General features: G+C 43.9%; 1 protein-coding gene across 3 annotated transcripts in view; it reads right to left on the minus strand.

Annotated features, from left to right (window-relative positions):
- satb2 (SATB homeobox 2) overlaps window positions 1-22,309 on the minus strand; it is a 48,968-nt gene extending 26,659 nt beyond the window's left edge. For all 3 annotated transcript variants that reach the window (XM_030112188.1, XM_030112189.1, XM_030112187.1), the window contains exons 1-3: window positions 21,641-22,309; window positions 6,842-7,057; window positions 1,758-1,943 (exon numbers count right to left, since the gene is read on the minus strand). In XM_030112188.1, the coding sequence (XP_029968048.1) occupies window positions 1,758-1,943; window positions 6,842-7,013 (358 nt within the window). In that variant the 5' untranslated portion in view covers window positions 7,014-7,057; window positions 21,641-22,309. The remainder of the gene's footprint in view (window positions 1-1,757; window positions 1,944-6,841; window positions 7,058-21,640) is intronic.
- Window positions 22,310-22,908: the final 599 nt, after the last annotated feature.

Consider the following 22,908-nt stretch of genomic DNA (forward strand, 5'->3'; position numbering starts at 1 on the left):
GTCTGCAGGCTCGCCGGAGCGGACTCCGACAAAAAAACGGACACAGACGCAAACACCCCAGTGAGATTTCAAACAGATGGGGATCTCCCACCGTCCTCGTGCTGCTCGCCGTCGCTCTGCTGTTAGCATTTTATGTCGACGCGAGGCAACTTTCCCAGATGGAATACTCTGCATAGTTGAGAAAAAGACAGCAGTAAATGACACTGTCCTCTTTCAGATGAATGCCATGTGTGCAACAATAAATTACTTTTTTCCGCCGCTTCATAAACATTCTCACACATACAGTACACAAACACACACACACACACACACACACACACACACCCAGTGTGCTTTAGTCTTGCAGAGACATTCCTGTCCAGCTCTTTGTTGTGTCTTTAATGACTTTTACAGCCCCTGTCTCCGTCTCAGTTGTGTTTTCGAGGCATTCTTGTGCTTATTGCCACTGTGACAGTCCGGTGTCCGCTCCAAATAGACCACCTCACATCCAGTTTCACTCTCAGACTGCTGATTAGAGGGAGAGATCATTTCAGCTGCGGTGTTATTTCACCCCAAATCAGTGTGGTGCTTTACACTCGGAGACACTCAGCGGCCGGGAAGTCGGGGATATTAATAACGGCTTCGTTGAAGCTCTTGTCACGGTAACAATTAGAGGCAGTCCGACCTTGGATCAGAAAAAAAACATCCATGGGATTTAAAAGACATCCTGGCAGTTTTCGACTTTTTCTGCCTGAAGTTTGCCGCTGCGGTTCATGGAGGAGGATGTTATTTAGCTGAGCTGTGATGAATATCTCCGGCACGATGCGCCCCTTCAGGTTATGTTGGTTTCTTACTGTTTGTAACCACTGAAAACACACAAGCAGCCTGTTTTAGATTTTTCTTCCTTTTTTCTTTTTTAAATTGCCAGACAGATTTTTTGACTTGCTGTTTATTCGATACTTTTGGTGTTCTCTCCATCCGATTTCAAGGAATACTTAAATTTTTTTTTTGGGTGGGGGGGTAAATATGCTTGTTTTCATTTTGTTATGGTTTCATTATAAGCGCTTCACCACTGTCTTTAGCCAGCAGCAAGTTAGCAGAGCATGACAGCTGGAAATGAGAGGAAACACTGAGCCTGATTCAATGTGAGGATGAAGGGAAAAACGACATAATAGCTCATTGTCTAGACAGTCAACTTCACATTCAGCCAGTTTAATGTGAAGTGACTATTTGATAAGTGGTGGTCTGGTCTCTAAAAGGAAAATAGAAAAATACTTGGTTAGATTGAACAACTTGTTCAATACGATCGTCTTAAATATTACTGTCATGGATGCATCGTGCCAAGATGGATTTGTTTTGAATAAAATAGCTTGGTTAACTAGTCTGTTTTCATTGTTTTGATTATTTTCAATTGTTTAAATGATCCAAGAAAGAAGAAATAGAAAAGAAAAAAAGCAGAAGAGCAAACAGAAAATAAAGAGCTTTGCTATTAATTTGTTTTATCAGTTTTCATGTCAGTTTTTCTGAGATTATTCAGCGGTCTACTGTATTTCTTGTTCTCCCGAAACTGTTTTGCACTGGCCTGAAAACACATTTCAGCAGCAGAACCACTGGAACAAGCGGTTCGGAGGCTGCATGCATGGATGCCCTGCCTTTCAAAATACCTCCGAGGTGAAATCAAACCTTCCTTTGAAAAGCTGAAAGGCTCATTCAAGATTTCTCTCAAAGTTTGGACGGGCTGAACGGATTCCCCGGAGTGAGCTGTGTCTCTGACTGACCGTGGGCTTGAGCGGCCGAGCTGTGGGAGTAGCCGAGGGCGAGCAGAGCCGTCTCCACCAGCTGGGAGAAGAGGATGTCCTTCCTGACCAGGACGAACTCGGCGTGCTCCTCCCTGCCCTCGCAGCCCTCCGCCTGGATGCCTCCGTCCGACTGCTCCACCACGCAGAAGACAGGGATCATCAGACCTGCAGGGGCAGATGACAGAAAACTTAAAGAAAACTTTGTTTTTTTGTTGTTGTTTTTTTTTATGCCTGGCTTTAATTGTCTGTGATCACGACACAGTTTATCCCACATAGACAGCAAACATGTGGACTGCATTCACTGTGGCTGAAGCCTGAAATCACTTCATCCTTCCTGCTTTGTGGCGCCGACTCTTGCAACACCTGAAATTTTCAGTGGAATTTAAAACAAATGACGTCCAGGTTTAAACGGACAGACTCCGACGATGCCCTGAGAGTTTGTTAGTGTTTGATTTGACGGCTTGTTAGATAGAAAGTCATATTGACGGCTCGTCTCAGAGATGCGCAAGGCCAGCGCGCAACAGTCGAACAGCTGCCGCTTTCATCGTTCCTAATAACACTGTAAATGGAAGATTAGAAGCAACAACCGTGCAAAATACAACGTTTTGGATAAAACTAAACCGCCTACATGTGCGTATTGTGAAATCTGTGAAACAGATTCCCCCAGCAGAGATCACATTCACTTTCTGGAGGTTTACCATGGCTGTAACAGCTGCGTACATAACCTTTAACCTTTACCCTGAACCCAGTTTTCACTCTGACATTTCTCTTCTCTCAGGATTCCTGCAGATAAGTAATCCACTGTCAGCTTTACAGTGAGAGAAATTGTTTCTCCCTCTACAGACAGATAGAACTGAAGTGCTGGTGGAAGACTTCGCTGAGCGAAACCATCTTCATCACTGCCACGGTGCTGCACAGGGGGGTTTTATTTATCCCATCATGGTTGGATAATGTTATAAAAGGCTTCTGATGGGACTCGTGCAAGTCATAGATATAAAAAGGACATTATTCCACACTGACATTTACGATGCTCAGAGAACTGAGGTTATGCAAATAAGCCAAGAAAACAGAGTGGAGATGAAGACTGAACCGTACAGACTCTATACTGCAGCCAGATTTCCATGGAACACTGACTTCAACTGCAGCACAGACAAGTTTAATCAAAATGTCGCCATATGTTGGGATGGAAAGGGGACCCGTTTGACCGGCAGAGCTCCAGTTGCTTCAGTCATCAAAATGTCACCATGTCGCTTCACCTCATTTGTATTAAAATCCTCCAAAATTAAGAGCAGCACCTGCTCCTCTTTCATACTTTCAGTATTAGCTCGCGAGAAAGAATCTAATTCCAAAAATGTCCTCCTCCTGGCTCCCATGATCAATCCTTCCTCTCCAATATCCGCCTTTTTCCTAAAAGGCTTTTGGTTTTGGGCCACCTGTCAACTGGCAATTAATTAAAGCCCTCTGAAGAAATGATGGACTGAGCGCGTTCGGCAGCTTCCCAGCACTAATAATACAGGGCATGGCGGCGTGTGGCCATCGCAACACTCACACACACACACACACACACACACAATCCGTACAAACAGTCGGAGGCTGCGGGCAGCATTAGCTCCCCCTCCACCGCCCCGCGATCCATCCCAGCCGTTGTTTTAATCAGTCAATTCCTATATTTCTATTTGCTCCTCATTAATCACTCGGCTCCCGGTCCTCCGCGCGCTCGCGGAGTGAATTACACACTGGAGCGCCATGCCAATTCAAGTAAGTGAATTTCCCCCAACAGGGAAATATAACTGTCAACGGGGAGCGGCGGCTCGCCGCCACCGGCTCTCCTGTCTGTCCTCCCCGTGTCTCCAGCTCGCTCTGTCTTCCCTGCAGTCCCCCGTCCTGTGATCTGCCCGCTCGCAGCGTGATCTGGGTTTGGATGATGCGACGCCGCCTCAAAAACCTCTAATCCCTCTAATGTGCATGGGGACGAGTGAATGGGGGGGTATTAAAATAAGATATGGGGTGGGTGTGTGTGTTCCTTGGCAGCCTCTTTCTTGGGTGTGAGAGTGGAAGTCGGTGGACATATGGCGCAGTGTGCTCGCTGCCGGGTTTTTGTGCGTGTGGCCCCCTCCTCGCGGCGGCGGCGGTGTGGTTTAGAGGAGACACGTCGAGTTTCCTGTCTTCAAAGACAAGCCGTCATTATTACAGGCCAACCATCCGTTCAGCTCAGGAAACCCCGTCCTCCTTCCTCTCCGAGGCCTCCTCTCTCTCACATGCAGGTTTTTCTTCTGTTCTATCCTTCAACGCCTCAGATTCTTAGAGAAACCTGTGTAGAAACCAATCAGGCTGCTTTAACCTGACACTGACACCTGTTTCACATCTCCTCCGAATGCTCTGAGAATTGATTAGTAATCCTGAAAACATGAGGAGACAGCAACAAATCCACCAGATATTAAAGAAGATAATGTCTGATTGTGTCCGAAGCCTCCTGTTTGAGACTCATTTGGCCACATCTAAAATGTTCAGCGAGCAGGACAGAGTCTGAATGAACAAATGACTTCATTCAAACCAAAGTTTGGAGAATGTACAAACAACACTCCAAAGCTAAGATGTTTAAGAATGATAGGTTCAAGTGATTTTTTATTTATTCCTACGCTCTGTTTAATTTTTCTTCTGCTAACTTTAAATATTTGAACCATTCTAGACAGATATTTACAGTTAAAATGACAAATAACCCCTAATATTACATCCCTAAGCTGTTTACAATCATGATTTTACCTGGTGATTCTGACAATATGACATTTACTCTTGACAGTTTCTTCTTTTAAGAATTTATACTGCTGGTTTTTACTTGTAATAAACCTCATAAGGGTAAGGTTTGTTTTTTTTTTTGTTTTTTTGTATAGACATCATAGTGACAAGTGACATGACAATAACGCTGTTTTGATTAGTTTTGTTGGGAAAAGATTGTTGGACTCGTAGATTCAGTTCCATCTGTGTCAGTGATTTCTTGTTTTGAAGCTGTGGTTTACAGTTTGGATCGGGGACAAATGTTTGTTTTAGTCTGAGTTTCTCAGATCTCCTTGCTCTCTGGATATTGAAAATTCTCCGTGATGTAGAGTTTGACGTGGCAGCAGTGCACATATTTATCACTAATGTTAAACACTATATTGTAGATATTTCAATGAAATCAACAAGCAAAAGTAAAAACTTACTCTAAAATAAATTCTCCAGCCAAGTAAAGCCTGAACACAAAGCAAAGTTTGGAGTTTTATCGTTGTTTCTTATTTGCTCCTCTCCTGCTGTGGTTAAATATGAGCCTCTTGTTGATTTCTTACTTTCTTCAACTCTTCAGTATCTGTTGCTGAGCTTTGTTCAAACCCGCAAAAATTTGTCAGCAGGATCTCGGCTGCTTGTCGACGTATTTCGGCTGAAATCGGTATAAATGAATTTGAATCTGCAGAGCGTGACGTGTATAAGCTTACAAAACATGACTGAGTAAAAGAAGTAGCAGGAGCCGCCTCCTGGGGTTGTAATGCAGCGATGAAGCAAGCAAAACTTCATTTTTTTTTCTCAGTTTTTAGGCTTCACTAACAAACTTAGTGGATCTGGAAACATCAAAATTAAACAGTGATTCAATCTTTTGCTTCCTTGGCTCCAGAGTAATGCTAATTTTAATCATACATGAACATTTCACCAGAAATGAAGACGCACTGAAGATGATTAGCTTGATAAATTAGGCTTAAGTTCAGTGAAACTCAATCTGTTCGTGTGATCGCTTTAATTTTAACCTATTGCTTCGTTTTTACTCTGGTTATGTTAAAAGGAAAAAATAAACAGTGCACCGGATGAACTGAAATATTTCTGCAAACATACGGCATCACAACACCCAGACACAGAAGAAAAATGCTCACACACACACACACACACACACACACACACACACAACACACATAAACCAGAAACAACTTTCACAATGAGAGCAGGGATCGATAACCCAGAGTGACTTGTATAAATCTTGTTTATATGGAGCAATCTCCTTTATTCGGTTAGCCTGTGTTATACAGTTCCCCCCAGACTTGTAGATTAACAGAGCAGAAACTGCCGCGCCGCCGCCGCCACACTACAACACGGCGCACCGAGCCAAACTCAACTCGTGGCCAGGATGTGGCTCGCTGCGGAGCCAAACGCTGCCTCTGGGTTTGGTGCACAAGAGCCGGGAAACCTCCGACACCTGGGCGAGATGGAAACAGGCTGCCGTGAAAGCCTGCAGCGCGTCGTTCCTGCAGTCTGCAGCAGCCCAAGAAACCCAGCGACATCTGCACTTCAAGATTATTACTGTTGATTTTATTTTGTGCCCCAGGTGGCACAGAGCAGTGTCAGACTCAGTCTTATTGTCACGCAGACAAAATGACACATCCAGCACCAACGTTCAATTAATAAATACACTTGCACACATCTGTGTGGCTCTTAACATGAGGCGTGGTTTCTACCAGCGACGGGAATGAGCTCAAACCCGGTCTGAAGCCTCTCCTTCAGGACTGGACGTCTGCTCAGAGGGATCGTTCACACTGTGTTCACCGGTTTGCGTATTTATTACACATCCAACACACCAGCAATATTCTGATGATTCACTTTATCCCTGACCAGGAGACGGGATGGTTTGGGTTCCACCACATGATGACAGTGCATATTTTCTATTCTATTACTCAATTTGAGTCAATTTACTCAACTTACTTAGTTTATTTGTTCTATCGGATTTATTATGTGCGGCTTGTTCTGTCCAGAGTTCCGTCCACGTCTCTTTCTGTGTGCGTTGCTGAGACAGTTCGGTCTGCAGTAAACACACCAATCCCACCTCGAGCGGACTCTCAGGCTGGTTTACTTAATGGCCAAAACTGACATCTTGATGCACATTACTTGAAAATCTTAATCAGGGAAGTTCTGGAAAAATCAAAATTAACTTTAAGATGTCTCATAGATCTTACGCTTCCAAAACATGTGAACACTTTCCATAAACAAGTGAATGTACTGAGCCCCAATATTTACTTAGTGTTTTTATTTCCGGGGGGTCTTACCTCCAAGGGGTCTCAGCGGGGCTCCGTTGTGGCGTAAGCGTGGCCTGGTGGGGCTGCCGTTCAGCTCCAGCCGGCTCTTCTTCCCGGGAGGCGGCAGGCCGCCGAGGTCCGGGCTGCCGGCTCTCCGCTCAGGACTGTCCTGGGTGATGGGACTCTCCCCTCCTCGCTCCATCCTCCTCCAGACCCCCAGAGGAGACTCAGCCAGAGAGAACGAGCCTGAGGAAGGAGCACGGAAAAAAGGTCAGACTGAGTTACGTTTCAAAAACCTCGATACCCGTCCTTAATTTATTTGATACTAAATCTATTTGCAACATTAAACTTGTGAGAATGTTCCTGTTTCTCTCAGCTCTCAGCTAAAAACCTTTTCAAGTTTTTCAATTAAATCATCAGCTAATTAAAAAATAAAATACTAGCATTAGCATTAAATATTAGCATAAACAGAATTAAAACCCCTCAAACTGGCACCGCTGTGGGGCATAAAGACCCCGAAACCCCCGAGTTCTCCTGCACAACGTCTTGATTTAACCCATCATGTTATGCGACGGACATTTCTCACTGTAGTACTGAGTTCATGTGATCATGTGTTCATGTACATCAGGACAGGGAAGATTTTGTAATCTACTCTATAAAAACATATCTGCAGATATCAAAAATATGTCTTTTAAAAGAACACATTGAAAGTGAAAAGAATCTGAATTTGTTGTATTGTTTCAGTGGAAAACAATCTGTGAGTGTTTCAAATCAAATGAAAGTGACTCTCTGTAATGTTGATGCACTTTTTCTTATCCTTATGGTGTTGGAAGATTAGAATTTTAACCATTATGAGGCAAAACATGGAAACATGACATGGAAGAACCTGATTCAGGGCAGGAAAATATATATTATAACTGAGCAGATTCTAGTAGAACCTCTTGCCCGCCCCCGGCAGCAGTAGCCCTGATGCTCCATGTGACCCCCGCACAGCCAGAACCATGTGAAGTCCTTATTGAAAGACTTTAAATCAACCCAGAGTGTCTGCAGCTTTGGATCTCCGTTTCAATGAGCTCATGAGTGTTGGACCGAGCGTTGCCTCTTGTATAGCGTTAGCTTGGAACAGCCTGCAGCGTTTATTTGCATTTATTTGCCAGCAATGACAAATAAACGTCTGTGGTTGTGTTTTCAGCCTTTTATCTGGCGGAGCAGAGTAAAGCAGCAGAAAGCTCCGAAGCAGCCACTTCACTTTGAGGTTAGCGATGTGAAAACACGCTACTTTTAAAGTCTGGAAATGTACGTCCAGCATATATACGCATCGAGACGCGAGTCGCCGCAGGCCGTGCTGCACACGCGTTCATGAGCCTCCTGGGCCGGCGTCCCCCGATGAGCGGCGCCGCAGCCAAACGTCTAATATGGGGTAATGCCATTAGCGGCGGTGCCAGGCCTGATGAGGGACACGAGCCAAAGCATCAGCGCAGCAGCCAGCGCGCCCGGGCCAAATGGACTTCTTTTATTTACATACGAGCCCCCGGACGATATCTGCCAGCATGTGTGACCCCCCTCGGTGCAGAGGAGCGGAGGGGGGGTGAGAAAGGAGAGTATTAGAGTATGGAAATGAAGTCAGTGGCCAGAAAGACGCAGAGGGCAAAAATTCACCAGAACAAATGAGAAAGGACCTGTGGTTATTGTCTGAGTGTGGCTTTTTCCACAGTGCTTGATTAGAAACCGAACCGCCAACCCCCCCTCTTTCACTTTTTATTATTTCTGCAGCCTTTAAAGCTCCGGCTGGTGTAACTCTGACCAAAACACTGGGCTTTTTTTTTTTTTTTTTTTTTTTTTGGTGTGATTTTGTGTCTCCATCGTCCTCCTCCTCTTTCTTCTTCTTTCCCCTTTCATCCCGACCTTTTGTACCGACTAAGACCAGAAAAACCCCCTCCACCACAATAAAGCAAATTAACTCACAATCTGACAAGTATTAAAAAATACTTGAAAATTTCACAAACGAATAATAAATTAAAAACATTAGCTCTGGCGTGATTAAAAACTGTGGGAGGCGACACGGCCAGAAAAATGCAAGTGGCTGAGTTTTAATAAAAGCGGCTTTTGAGAAAGAAAACAACAGGAAAACAAGTTCAAAGAGCTGCGCTGAGTGGAAAGCAACGGCCTTTAATGCGAGTACAGTGGTGGTTAGGATTCACATCGTGAGGCTGGATGAGACTCTGCAGCTTCATTCAAATGTAGAGACAGTGAAGACGGACCGGGAGAATCCGGGACGTTCAGGCAGCGAAGGACGAGACGCTCAAGCCATTTCATTTTGGGAATAATCCTTCCAAAGAATCCCACTTTATCGCCAGCAGGTCCCTTCCTGCTTCAGCCGCTGACGATCCCTATCGAGACCGCCGCTCGCCGACATCTCACCATCTCACCTGGGACACACACGTGCACGCATGCATGCGAACACACACGCACGAAAAAGCCTTCCAGCAGCGCCCTAATCTCTCCACACATCCTGCGTCAGTTATACTCCGCTCGGCATTTGACCTGAAAGATGTTATCGTGCCGTGCCATCCTGCCCAGATAAGACGCCCCACCTGACAAACAACTGCAAATATTACTACGTCAGGTCATTACCGGGGCGCGTTCGCAGCACAAACGGAGCGTTTCCAGCCATTTTTCAGGTATTTGAAGAGGAATTTCGTCACTTTCTCCTGAGGATGACTCAGAGTTGAAGGATCAAAGAAGCATTTATCCACGCCAACGCCGCACAAGTTGATCAGTTTAAAAGAAATAGTGTCAAAACTTTATGTTTCAAAAGTCAATTCAGTTTTCTATGAAGTCCATTTAGGTTAATAACTGTTTTTGTTATTGAGGAATTGAGAAAAGCGTTTCTCTCCTGACTCAAAGCTCTGACAGAGGCTGAATCATGACCTGTGTCATTCCTACAAACACACAGCTGCAGGCTTCTTCTCATGTCACTTCAAAGGTCGTCACGGTAAATCAGCTGCCTCGGTCTCACCCTCACCTCTTCCTCCTTTACTCTCCCTCGATAACAGTACGAGTGTGATCACATGTATCTGTGCAATATGTTATAATCGATCTGACTAACTCGTTCACAGATTTTAAAAATATTCTTCCTACATGTAACAGTTATGATTGATTTTTGATTAATTTTGCTTTTTATTTTGAGCATTTTGGCTGTACACATTTGCTGAGCTGCCTTCATGAGACAAAACCAGGACTCAAACCTATGAATCCAGCATGTTAAGGTTAAAAAATATGTTTTGATGGTTTAAATCACGAGGAAAAAAAACCAAAGGTTTTGGAATAGCTGATATAAGAGTGAATGATTTAGATTTGTTATTTTATGCAGAGCCTACTCTAGAAATGTGAATAAGTGCTTTCTCTTCAGGTGTGATCCATTGTGATTATTCCATGAATGTCAAACATCAGTTAACTTCTCAGGTGTGAGAATATTTTACTCCTCTTTGTTTAAAAAAAAAAAAAAAAAAAAAGTTTCCAACCAAATATTGATTTTTTTTACACTGTTTAGGAGATATAAGCTGAAATAGCTAATAAATTAAATGTATTTCAGTGGTAACCTTTCACTTCTGACTTCATTTCTCTACATTTCACCTAAATTAAACATACATGACTTCCTCTTGTACAATATTCTTAGTTTTGGTAGAGGTTTACAGTCACAAACTGGCGCACTGGTCACTAACCTGTCCATTTATAGATGTTGCTTTGTGCCACTTCAGTTTTCTTTTGTTATTTAATAGAAAAAAAGTAAAGTCTAACAGCAGATTTCCTCCAAGGGGCTGCTGGGATCAGAGGTAAAGCGGCTCAGACGTGTGAATAATAGATAGGGTGTAAGCGTGCTGTTGTTTATGAAATATTCAGATGTCAGAAAGCCGCCTGTAGATCAGAGCCTGCCTCCTCCTGTAATGCTTTTATCGGGCTGCAGGATGGAAGTTTATTCAGTCAAATCCACGTAAGTCTACTCATAGCAATGAAACTTAATACAGAGGAATGCACTGATTTTTCTGTCCCCCATTCCCCGATTCATTTCACTTTATGTCGAGATAATAAGATCTTCTACAGAGAGAAACCCAGCGACTTCTCGATGTCGCAACGACTTGTTGTTGCGCCTCCTTATGCCGTGAGTCGACCTGTCCTCATGTAAATAAAACCCTGGGTGTGGACGTGTGTCGCAGATCACGTAAACATCCCCTTTCACTGACTGATAAATGCTAATCTGCCTTATGCAATTATTACGGGCGTGTTGAGCAATCGCCTTTTGTTCTGAAGAGGAGTCCTCAAACCAGCCCCAGGGCCGTGGTTTGCCCCCCCCCACCCGCAGGCGGAGCATCGCATGTCAACAGCTCCGGGCCGCCATTACAGCCGCTCTTAAACATCCCTAATACATCTGCAGTGTTTGATAAGCTGCCTGATAGTTAGGGCTGTTAATAAACCCGCGATAAGGGAAACTGTTGCGTAGTGCTATGGAAACGGGCGACACTAATGTAATGTGTTTTTGATAAGAAGGGGGTCATGACACATTTCTCCATTTATTGGGCCTCTCTGTGACTTCCCAGACGAGTTGCGGCCTGGATTTTTGAATACACACGCTGCCAATAGTCTCGCATCTTCTCCGTGAAAAAGTTTCCAAAAACTTTACATACTGTGAGCTGGAACAAACAATCTGTTCTGTTTGTCCCGCATGGCGTTGTGATACGAGGACGACCCTGCGCTGTGATGATAAGCCGCTATCAAATTCCACATTATTATAAAGCTCCAGACATAACAAATACAAACCGAGGGGCCCGAGACAAGATTGCACAGCAAAAAAGCAATATGAGGGCACACCCAAAGAAATAGGAGAGTAGAACAGGACAACAAACACACCTCTAAACAACGTGTGTGTGTGTGTGTGTGTGTGTGCGTGCGTGCACGCACATACAGTAGTTTATGGAAGAGTCAGGTTCACACTGACCGATGTAAAAGTCAAGATCGCTTAAAAACTTAAGTATTGCGCAAAAAAAACAATCATCATGCACATATTACTGTTTACCTCAATGAGATTTCTAAATATTTAAATAAAAGTTACTGTTATTTGAAATGATGAGGCCAGACAGCGGCCCGGCATTTCCTATATATGGCTATATGACTCTGTAATGTTGCTTCCACAGAGGGAAGAAGCTGAAATTACCACAGTTTAAACATTCAAAAGCAACTTTTTGATAATGTCTCACAGAAATGCTAGCGGCGTCCCAGTTTTCACGCCAGGCTACGAGTTGGCGCTGTATTTTTGAAATGCATTCACACATGCATGCAGCCGTTCACCGCTTTTCAGCATCGGACTCACGTTGTAAACGTGCACTTTGTTGAAGAGCTTATATCCATTTCCACTGTTCTCATGTTGTCATGTGAACAGGCCTCATTAATGCAGCTTCTTGCAGAGGACTGATGGATTTATCTTGTGTTTACTTTGCGTTTGCAGTCCACACACCACGTCATGCGCCTTTTACTTCTGCAAAGATTCAGCTTGTTCGAGGTTTTGCTTTAAATTCATGTTTAATTTGAGGTTATAATTTGCAGCGTCGTCCGTCAGACGCGCTCAGCCCCGTCCTGGGCTCGCCGTGGCTCCTCTGCAGCAGTTGGAGCCACAGTGGCTCGTCTGTTCTGTCGGACCACACGAGCCAACTTTCACTCCCCGCATGCACCAGTGACCCCGTCCACACGCCGCTGCCTTCTTCCCCTGAACCGCTTTTGATATTTACCGACCACAGCAGGCCAGCAAAGCCCCAAGGAGCTGCAGTTTCAGAGACTCTCCGACCCAGAGGTCTAATCAGGAGAACAAAATGTCCCCCGGCTGAAAATCAAATCTCAACTGCCGTCATGAAGAGGATTAAAAAGTCAAACATCAAGAATATTCTCCTCCATTATTTATCTTTAAACAGCACTAAAGCATCCTGCCACTTCCTCCTGAGTCCAAAAGTCCAACATCATAATCAAATATTTACAAAAAAAGTTCAATAAATATGACTTATGAATAAAATCAACATGCTTTGGCTTGCAGGACACTCATGTGCAAAACATCTGATCAGAAACGGTTTCATTCTTCACTCAATCTTTCTTTTTTGTTTAAATTCCAGATGTTTTCAAAGTTCATGCAGAAACATATCATTTTATTTTAAATGTGTCGAAGCAGGAGTGAGAGATGTTGCCGTGATTGCAAAAAGGTCTACAAATCTCATTCAAAGAAAAGCCGTCTCTGTCTTTACAGCTCGACTCTGCATTAATGCAGCTCATTCGTCACGTTTAGTTTGGAGTGAAGGAGACAGTTGACAAGAAAGACAGTAGACTTTATAATGACTGTTCCAGCAACAAGGGGAACGAACTGCTTTATCTGGCAAAATGAATTTATGAATAAAACAAATATATTATCTAGAAATACAGATAGAAGAATAAAACGAGTAAACGTATTGAAATAACTTGTTTATTTAAAGTAAAAAAATATGATTCTGGGTTCTTAAGTGCACTGAATTACAAAGTGGGACGGTAAAAGATTTTTTTTAATCACTGGTGAAATCAAACTTTTGAGTTGTAATAGAAAAGTAAAACTAAACTTTTTTTTAACTTTTTAAGTAGAAGGTGATTTAATTAGGTTAAAAGATTAACTACATTCTGATGTGATTATTCACGTAAAGTACAGATGTATTAAGAAAATCGTATCTGTACTTGTTTCCTTCCTTTCGCTGGGATTGAACAGTGTGTCATGAAGGACAGTGAGAGGAATACGAATGTTGCACCTGGGAAATACGCTGTGTACACAGCGGTTATTACACATGGAAGTATTGATGAGTCGATGCCGTCTATGGTTTGTTTCTCAGCTTGTTTGATCTGGGTCTTTATTTCTTCACAGATTGGGAGAGTACACTGTCCAGATCCAGAATAAATACGATGGGCCATTTGCAGTACCTTCCTGTAGGTAGCAGTACCTGCTGGGAGCCATCGCTCTCCTCTTGGAGGATCTTCCCGACTCAGTCGGCCCAACTTCTCGCTCCTCCCGTAACCTTCAGGCCACCTTCTGCCCCATTTACACTCCGAACCGTACATATTCCACATTATTACATGGTTGCAGACATGACAAATACACAGCCAGAGGCCAGAGAGGAGGAAGACGTGGACACACCCAAAGAAATGGAGGAGTAGGACACGACAACAAACGCGCCTCTAAACAGCGTGTCCAGCTCAAAGACGTAAACACACACAGGACGCAGGCTAACGTGTAATTCAAAGCCAGCCTAAACTCTACAAATCAGACGGCTGACAAGCACTGATTGGTACTCCCAAACCTTTGAGAGACAAGCGCTGTAATAACTGCTGCAGAGGAGAAGCGTAACGCGGCCCGGCGCTCTAAACTCCATCACTCTCTCCTTGCGGCTTCGCTCGCGTCTCACCTTGGCGTCCAGGTCGGCCCAAACACGCCCGGCTGTGGTCGTTTCTGACGTACGCGCCGTTAAAGGGGATTTGTTTTTTTGATGAAATTCAGCCGAGGGGGGAGGGTTGCATCCGCACATAAACACACACAGCAACACGTGGCTCCAGCGTGATAAAAGTTTAACAGGAAACAGACAGAGGGCGGCCAGTGCCGCCGCCGCCGCCGCCGCAGCGCCGAGATTAAAAAACAAAGAGACGTGGAGCGGCGCTTGATAGACCGGAGGCAACAGGAGGAGAGAGAGGCAGCGAGGAATGAAGGAAAAAACCAACTTACAGCTGCTTTAACCGCCGCGCCGGTGTCTTTTACAGTGTGTTTCTACTGAAGGCCCCTGAGTTTAAACTTGCAAACCGCACAGAGGGAAAGAGAGAGGCAGAGAGGACAGGGAGCGACCTGTGAGGGCATTATTAGCACTGATAGCAGGGCGGAATGAAAGAGGCGTCGCCTATAGAGAAATATCCAGAGATACGGCCGTTCCTCCCGCTCCAGATCCACTTTTATAGCAGGGTTATCAAGCTATTGGTTAATGCTTGGCTCTGCAGCACAGATAAACGAAGGCGGCAGGAGGGGGCGGAGGACGGACGGACGGAGAGGAGAGGAGAGGAGGGGGAGCCGCGCTGTCTCCGTCCCCAGCGCAGGGACGCACGGTGGCGGTGGGACGACGTGCACGAATGTGTGGCGATCAGATGCAGCCAGGGGGCTCGCTCTGAGCTGCCGGGCACAAACAAAGTGGATTTTTTTTTTTTTTTCTTCAACTTTTCACTGTTTATGTTGAGGTCAAAGTTTTTTTTTTTTTTTCTTCTCCGCCGTGTGTGAAGCAGAGGTGGAAACTGGAAAGCCACAGAGTTAAATCAAGTTTTCAGCTATCTGCTCTTTACTCGAGCATTTCTTTCCCCTCGCAGCTTTTCACTTTCACTCACTCACTGATTCACATGAATGTCTGAACTTGTAGGAATAATGGGTTTATTTTTTTGTGCATCGTCGCAGAGAGATGATCCCTTCACGTGTCCGTCAGCACTTTTTTTATACATGAAATGCATAAAGAAACAACCAAATAAACAGAGAAGAGGCTCAAACTGAGTCATTTCGCTCTAACGGGGACGGCTGGCCACATGGCTGCAGGCCAGCTTTCAGGATGAAGCATTTTTCTCACAGATTGACTCAGATAGCAAAAATAATCTCATTTTTCTCTTGCTCTAAGGCTGTGTTCAGAATGCTTCTTTTTGTTTTTGCCTTCGCACACAAATCTTCTACTCTTTTTGATTTAATATTGTAAAAAAAATTCAATTGTTACTCTTAATATGTGCAAGTTGCGGACTGACTTTCTGAATGTGGTTTGCAGTGTAGACTTGTTTTGATTTTGATCTGATGGGTCAAATTAGAGAGCAAACCAGCCTCAGGTTGTCAGAGCATTGCACGGCTCCCCAGCAGAAATGGAAGTCTTTTTTTTTGTTGAAACAAATTTCCTCCCACGTGGACGGATTTCAGCCAGAATAGATGGCACAACGATCCCACTACTGGCTCATCGGTCCATGTTCATGACAGAAACCGGTTTGTGTCCACTGGTCTGCAGCTTGTTTTTACAGGAGCTGCCAGCTTGTCAGAGTCGCACCTGGCCGGTTTTTAAAGTCCGTTCCTCCCACATTCACAACCAAAACTCAACCCAGTGCACCAGCAGAGCGGTGTGTTAAAAACATAAAATTACACAAAAACAACTTATTGAGACTGAACAACAGACTGAAAGGCTCACTGTGAATATGATGAGAGTCAAATGAATAACATTCAAAAGGACCAGGTTCTTTGTATTCCAATAATTTAATCACATTTTCCTTCTTGCACTCAACTATGTGCTTCATGATCAAATAGTCTTTCAATACTGTTCCTGTTGTTTGTTTCTTATTTGCTTTGGGTTTGTGTTCAGATTGGTGATCTCGTGTCCATAAATTAGCTTCGGGTCAGCAGGAGGTGAAATAAAACTACTTAGTTACTGTGTTTTAAATTTTCTTTCACAGCTGTTTCACATGCAGTTAGACCTCCAAATACAAACTGTGCTCTCTTTTTGACCAGGTTAGTTAAATATGAAGATTTATGTTCATGAAACAGTGGCAGTGAACACATTTACTCCTATTATGTGAACAATTTATTATCTTATGGAAGTATAGTACTTATCTCTTGTATATGAATTGCCAGTTTTGCTAATTAAGAGGTTTAATTTTGAGGACTTTTATTTATAATGATTGAAGTGAACAGGAAGCAAAACAAAAAAAATCTATCATTAAATATATTTGTTTTTTAGTCTGTTTTCAGCGAATTTCTATCAGAAAAAGTCACATTTGCAGTTTGAGAAACACACAGTGACATCTGTAACCACTAGATTCAAACAACTGGAAATGCTCCCAAAACTTGTACAACTCATCTTTTTTTTTTTTACCAGTGGTATCTGTATTTTATTTATTTTAGCTGACGTATGATCCTTGAGGACTTCTTGAGCTCTATAGAGCTGGGAGTGACAATCTGAGAACAAAAACTAAAATTTTCAATCAAATCAAATGTCTAAATTGTGGTTTTGAAACAATGAATTAGCTGTAAAAGAATCTGAAACGTTTGCGAATCCTGCAAATTTCACGTGTGACTCCGCCTGTAATCCAGAGGACTGTAATATCAGGAGTGAAACTCATAATAAACTCATATCAGATATGTCGCAACCTTATCTGTCAATATTAAGGCCCAAGAAAATCTTCACTGCATCCATTTAAATCTAATTTGATTTCAGGTTGAAAAATCGGTCCTGAAATCGGACTTGTTTGGTGATTGTGGTGAGAAAAAAATGTGGTAAAATTGTGACTTTTTGAGAGATGAACAAACGCACTTCGTCATAACCTTCTGTGATGATCTAATATTATCAGTGTAAAACCAGAAAAGCAGTTTTATTCTCTAACTGCATTTAATTTAAGGGTTAATTTCATTATAAGCTTCAATAAGCCATTCGGAGTGATAGTAGGGATGACAACTGTAACACACGCAGACACACTTGTGTTAACTTCTTCTTGTTAACTGATTATTCTTATCCCAAAAAAGAAAAACCAAGAAGAATTCCAACATGTTGAGTTCATCCCAGAAAAACTGGCGAACAGTCAAAGTTTTTGCTAAATGCTAAAGTTAAAAAAACAAACTAAACCAAATGATTTGTTCAGTCCGATGAACAGATTTCCTTTTGTTCAGTCCAGAGTGGCAAATGTGAGCACAGGAGGGAAAAATGCACAAATAATCAATCCATCAGCTGCACGCTGGGCTCATTTTTGGACCGAGTTAAAGTCCATGCCGTTGTGCAAACCTCCCTTCAGCAGGTTAAAAGCGGCTGATCGCTGCAGCTGCAGGGAGCCGCTGTGTTTCTGCACGTCTTTCTCAGCAGTCCTCACACGGTGGGACAGTTCTGTATCGATTAACGTGTGACGACGTTACAGCAGAGGAAGGAAACATTCTGACAGTATGAATTCTTTTTCCAAAGCCAGAAACCGAGACTGGGAACTTTTTTTTTTTTTTTTTTTTTAAAGCATGTAACTGATTATGAGGAGTTATACATTCTGAGGAATCGGGTGTTTATGGTCATCAGATGTGTCAGTGTGGCGTGGTGTGAAGGGACGAACACACTGTTCTGCAGTTCTGTAGATGTTTCACAAAGCTTCGACACACACACTCACACACACACTCTCTCGGAGGAGAGCGAGGAGGGCGAGTCGGCTCCCCTCCGACAAACATGTTTGGCTCTCTCGTAAACATCTCGTTTGATAACGCTGGATGAAGAGCAGCATTTACGGCCTCGCCCTTCCAGCACGGAGGATGCACACACACACACTTACACACACACACACACACACACACACACACACACTAAGCCACACAAACCACAGCCAACATGCAGCACAGGCTCTATGCTTTAACACTTCCAGGGACCACACACTGACTCAGAGCCCGGCGACTCTCGGCAGGGACGGAGCAGACGCTGCAGGAACCAGCTCCACGCTGTCAAAGCCACAACCGTTGACAGCTCACAGCACCCTGCAGGGAGGATGTTTCCTCACTCAAGGGCTAAACTTCAAGAGACAAACTTCACCGACATTCAGCAACATGAGCGCGTCACCGAACAGCCCAGGGAAGAAACATGAATGCTGCGTTTGTTGCCAGTTGTTGTTGGATTGACAGTCTGAGAGGGGAAGTCCTGCTTTGTCTCATCAGTTTAAAGAGATAGACATGAAGCTGATTCACAGTGTGCTTTTTATCGGAGTTTCTAAAGAAACCAAGAGTCCTGTTCCACTGAGAGGCCAGCTCGTCCTGCAGATACAATCCCCCTTCAGACAGCAGCATCTTCTGCCTTTACAGTCTAATCTGCAGTTTGAAAACACGGACACGCCCTTAACAGACGCTCACGGCTCCTCAAATACTGAGATTTAGGATTTAAAGGTGGCCGTAGCAGCGACTTATCGCGGCTGTAAAGCTGCTCCGCTGCTCATAAGCTCAGACAATAAGTGAGACATTAGAGGAGGCGCTCAAGGTCGAAGTATCAAGCTCAGCGGAGTCGATCAAAACCTGTGGATCTGCAGCGCAGCTACCGTTGGGGGTTTTTGCTGCTCACTTCCGGGGTCGTACTCAGGTTGGGCGTCTGACGCCGGATGTCGTCCGTTAAGCAGGCCGAGCGTTCGGGCTGGAAGGACCCACCAGGGTAAACCAGCAGCCAACATCCGGTTACAGCCACCCTAACCTCAAGGTCGCTGCTTTTATAACTTTACAACAGAGGAAACAACAGCAGGCATGTTGTATTTACAGGTTACTCCAGGCTGTTGCAATCACAAATAAGTTCAAATGTTAATGAAAACTTCAATGTTTAAGTTCAAATGTACACATTGTGAGTGACTTTCAGTGAAATAGTGTTTATTTTTGTATTATTACTGACCTGTAGATAATTTTTTTTTTATTAATAATTATTATTTACAATAACCTGCAAGGAAAAAGCTAAAAAAATTTAAAAAATAAAAAATAATAAAAAAAACTGCCATTTTACCCATTTAATTTGCATTAGGTGAAATATCAAATTAGAATTTCACAAAATAATATGACTGCAATTCATAAACTGGCTGATTTTCCAAAAATCGGCTGTTTGTTTATTTTCAGTCCTAAAAAAACAAGAGACTTTTATTTATTCTTCAGTTTGACGTATCTCCGTAATCTGCACAACTTTAAATTATTTCCGCATTGAAATCATTTTTTCTTAAATATAGAAATAATAAATTCGCTGTATAAACTTCCACGTTATTAAAAACTAAAGTTTTCCTTTAATCTGCCTTCGTACACACTCGCTCTTCTTCGTTCCTTGAGGTTCCCACCTGAGCAAACTTGAAACTTTAAGTGAAAATCTTCAATCACAGCAACTCAGACGAATTCATTTTCCAACGCGGCTGGTTAAAAAAAAATCTATTTTTTAAAGTCTTTGTTTTAAAAAAAAAAGTTCTTCCACAGAAAACTCGTGGGAATAATAAAATGTTCGACAGCGGAGTGCGCGCCGACCTGCAGTGGTTATTCCAATCGAACACAGGAAAAAAAAACTGATCAATTGGTGTTTTTGTTTCCACGAGAATTAATAAATCGTACATCGACGCGCTGCTTGATTATGTGATTCTTGAAAAACGGCGTTTCTGTGAACAGAAGTTGACATTTTCCGAGAGAGAAAACCTGCTGTTTGGATTCCTGGCGGTTTGGACTCGAAGGAGAAGAAGAAACTGAGTCAACCTGCTGAGTTTGAAAGGTCACAGAGGACGGAATACTTCAGAGTGAGGTGGGAAGAAGCAGCGCTGTGATAAATTGGTCATATTTTTGAAGTTAGAGGACTGAATATGCACTAACTTCCTGCGTAAAAGGAATTTTAATAAAAGGTGCCAGCTGAGTTTAAAACCCGGAAAAGAGAGAGAGAGAGAGAACGGGATGTTGATTTATTAGCGCTGAAAAAAAAGAGGGTTTATTTTTAGTGTAGGCCCAAATATTGTTCATGACACGACGGTCTGCTGCACGACTGTTTCTCATTTGGAGCCAAACGCATTTGGCTTGAGTTTCGTGATATTACGCGCAGGAGACCTGGAGGCCTTCTAGCCCCTCATCAGACCTACAACTTCTCTTCTTTCCCCCTTTTCTCCCTCTCTCTCTCTCTCCCCTTCTCTCTCTCTTCCCCTGCACAATTTGCGAATGCTTTATTTAGACAGTATTTGTGACCATCCCTTTTGGTTTTGAGGCAGTCGTTTTGGCGTTCCTGTCGCTGTGTTGGCTGCTCGCGCGTCCCGCGTGTGTCGGAGGTTAAAAGGCCCCTGTAGCTGTCGACAACACTTGGCCGATGTTGTTACACCGCGTCTCCCCCCTCTCCATGTTTTATTCATCGCTCTCTGTGCGTCTTAGTTTGTAAATTAACCGGCGAGGAGCTGATGGCTTCTTATTAATCAGCCTCCAGGGCGTTAATGACTGACACCTCTCCTCACCGATCGCTCATTTAATTATTTATTTTTTTTGGAGAAGGTGTTGGAGGTGGGTTAAAAAGTTATAGAAGTGAGGAGAAACGCTGAAGTAACGTGACGCGCTTTAACGTAAAGGATTGACTCTGGATGTGTGTTTTATTGGTCTGTCAAAGAGAGAGAAATAAGAAAAACAAGCGGACTGGAGCTCAAATGAAAGACGGGGAATCAATGAGAGGGGTTACCACACACACACACACACACACACACACACACACACACACACACACACACACACACACACACACACACACACACACACGCACACACACACACTTCCGCTCTCGCACGCTTTTTCATGTTCCTGCAGAATTTTTTCGAATCACGTCCAAAACCTTTGATGTATTGAGAATTTCAAAAAAAGGGAATAAATTAAATTATTTGATTGCAATATTGCAAAAACTCCATTTTTCATTCTTTGGATGACTTCCTTCGACTTGTCTTTCGATGATTTTTTTGCTATAAAATACAATCCATTCATCAAAAAGAAAAAAATAATTATCTGAGAAAAATATCTCATAATACTGGTTGCGTTTTGTCATGGCTTTACATTCTCCATGTATACAGGTAATTAATTTTGATAAAAGTAGTGAGTATTTCATGGTTTTCATGTTTAGCTGCTAAACCAGTAACTAAAAAATATGCTAAAATCACATCAAACAAAAAGACTTCAGTTTGTGTCTTTTAACGTTGAATGAATGAATTTTCCTCAGTAATGTTTCATAATGGGATCGTGCGTGTGTGCGCGCGCGCGCCCGTGGTCCTACTCACTGTTTACGGCGTGTCTGTAGCGCTGCTGGCCGCTGACGAGGCTCTGTCCATTGATCAGGAGTATTGAATCCAGGGCTGGGCTTTGGTTCGGCTCCTGGAGGCGCTGCGGTGAGTCTGGACCCGGAGCCGGGGCGGAGATCCGGGGAGACAGAAGTTAGTGACTGCTGGCGGCGGTGGCAGTGTGTGGGTGTGGGTGTGTATGTGTGTGGGTGTGTGTGTGTGGGTGTGTGTGTGTGGGTGTGTGTGGAGAAGTGGAAGGATGGCACTGAGAGTTTGCGCGCAGCAGCGGCGGCGGCGGTGTTGTTGTGGATCGTGGTGTTTGTGGACCGGAGCGCGCGCGCCGCACACTAGTTACTTTTTCTGCACTTTTTCTGCCCTCGCTCGTCCTCCTTTCTGTGCGCCTCAGCGCTCACAGTGCGGCGTCTGCTCTCCCCTGAATGCCTGGCTTCATCTTAGGACGAGAAACGGAACAAAAAAAGAAAGAAAGAAAAAGCGCAAAAGTGTCGCCGGGAAAACAACCGCGCCGAACAAAAACACGCAATCCGGTGAGGAAGAGGAGAGATAAAAACACCAAATGAAACACAGAGCTGACCGAGAAGCGTCCGAGGTGCAGTTTCACGGCGCTGGTTGAACAGCGACCGGTTTCTAATCAGAGTGTGTCACTTTCAATCTTTCCTGTGCCAACGGGCGCGCTGACTGATAGAGGGAGGAGAGAGGGGAGGAGAGACAAAGACCGCGGGGAGGGAGGGAGGGAGGGAGAGGAGAGGAGGAAGAGGGGGCGTCAAAAAACTAATCTGACCCTCTGTGGAGACTTTCTGTGGGCCGGATCTCGCTTGGACGCATGAAAATTCGACACAAGTGTCCCTGAGAGCCGCGCTTTCTTCACGTTTAATGACAGATCGAGGTCGCGACCCTTTCTGAAGTTTTCGTGTCCTCCTTGGTGAGATTTGGGATTGCACCCAAACCTCCTCAGTGCTATATTACTCCGCCGATTATCAGGGAGACCTTGACGTTATGGAGACAGAAGATTTCTCTCCTGTAACGTCGCCGTGATTAGAATATTTTGCTGAGCGCAGCAGCGACTTATCGCCGCGCTATCAGCGCTGCAGCTTCTCTCTAATACCTCAGTATCATCCAGCAGATAGTCCGCACAAGCTGAAGTCCATGTCCTGATAGATGTTAATAAGTAGCCTAATAATAAGGCGAGGATGAGCTCTCCCTCTCCCTCTCTCTCTCTCTTTGTGTGTGTGAGTGTGTGTGTGTGTGTG

This window comes from Salarias fasciatus, chromosome 16, assembly GCF_902148845.1.
Source record: "Salarias fasciatus chromosome 16, fSalaFa1.1, whole genome shotgun sequence".
In the NCBI taxonomy this organism is placed as follows: domain Eukaryota; kingdom Metazoa; phylum Chordata; class Actinopteri; order Blenniiformes; family Blenniidae; genus Salarias; species Salarias fasciatus.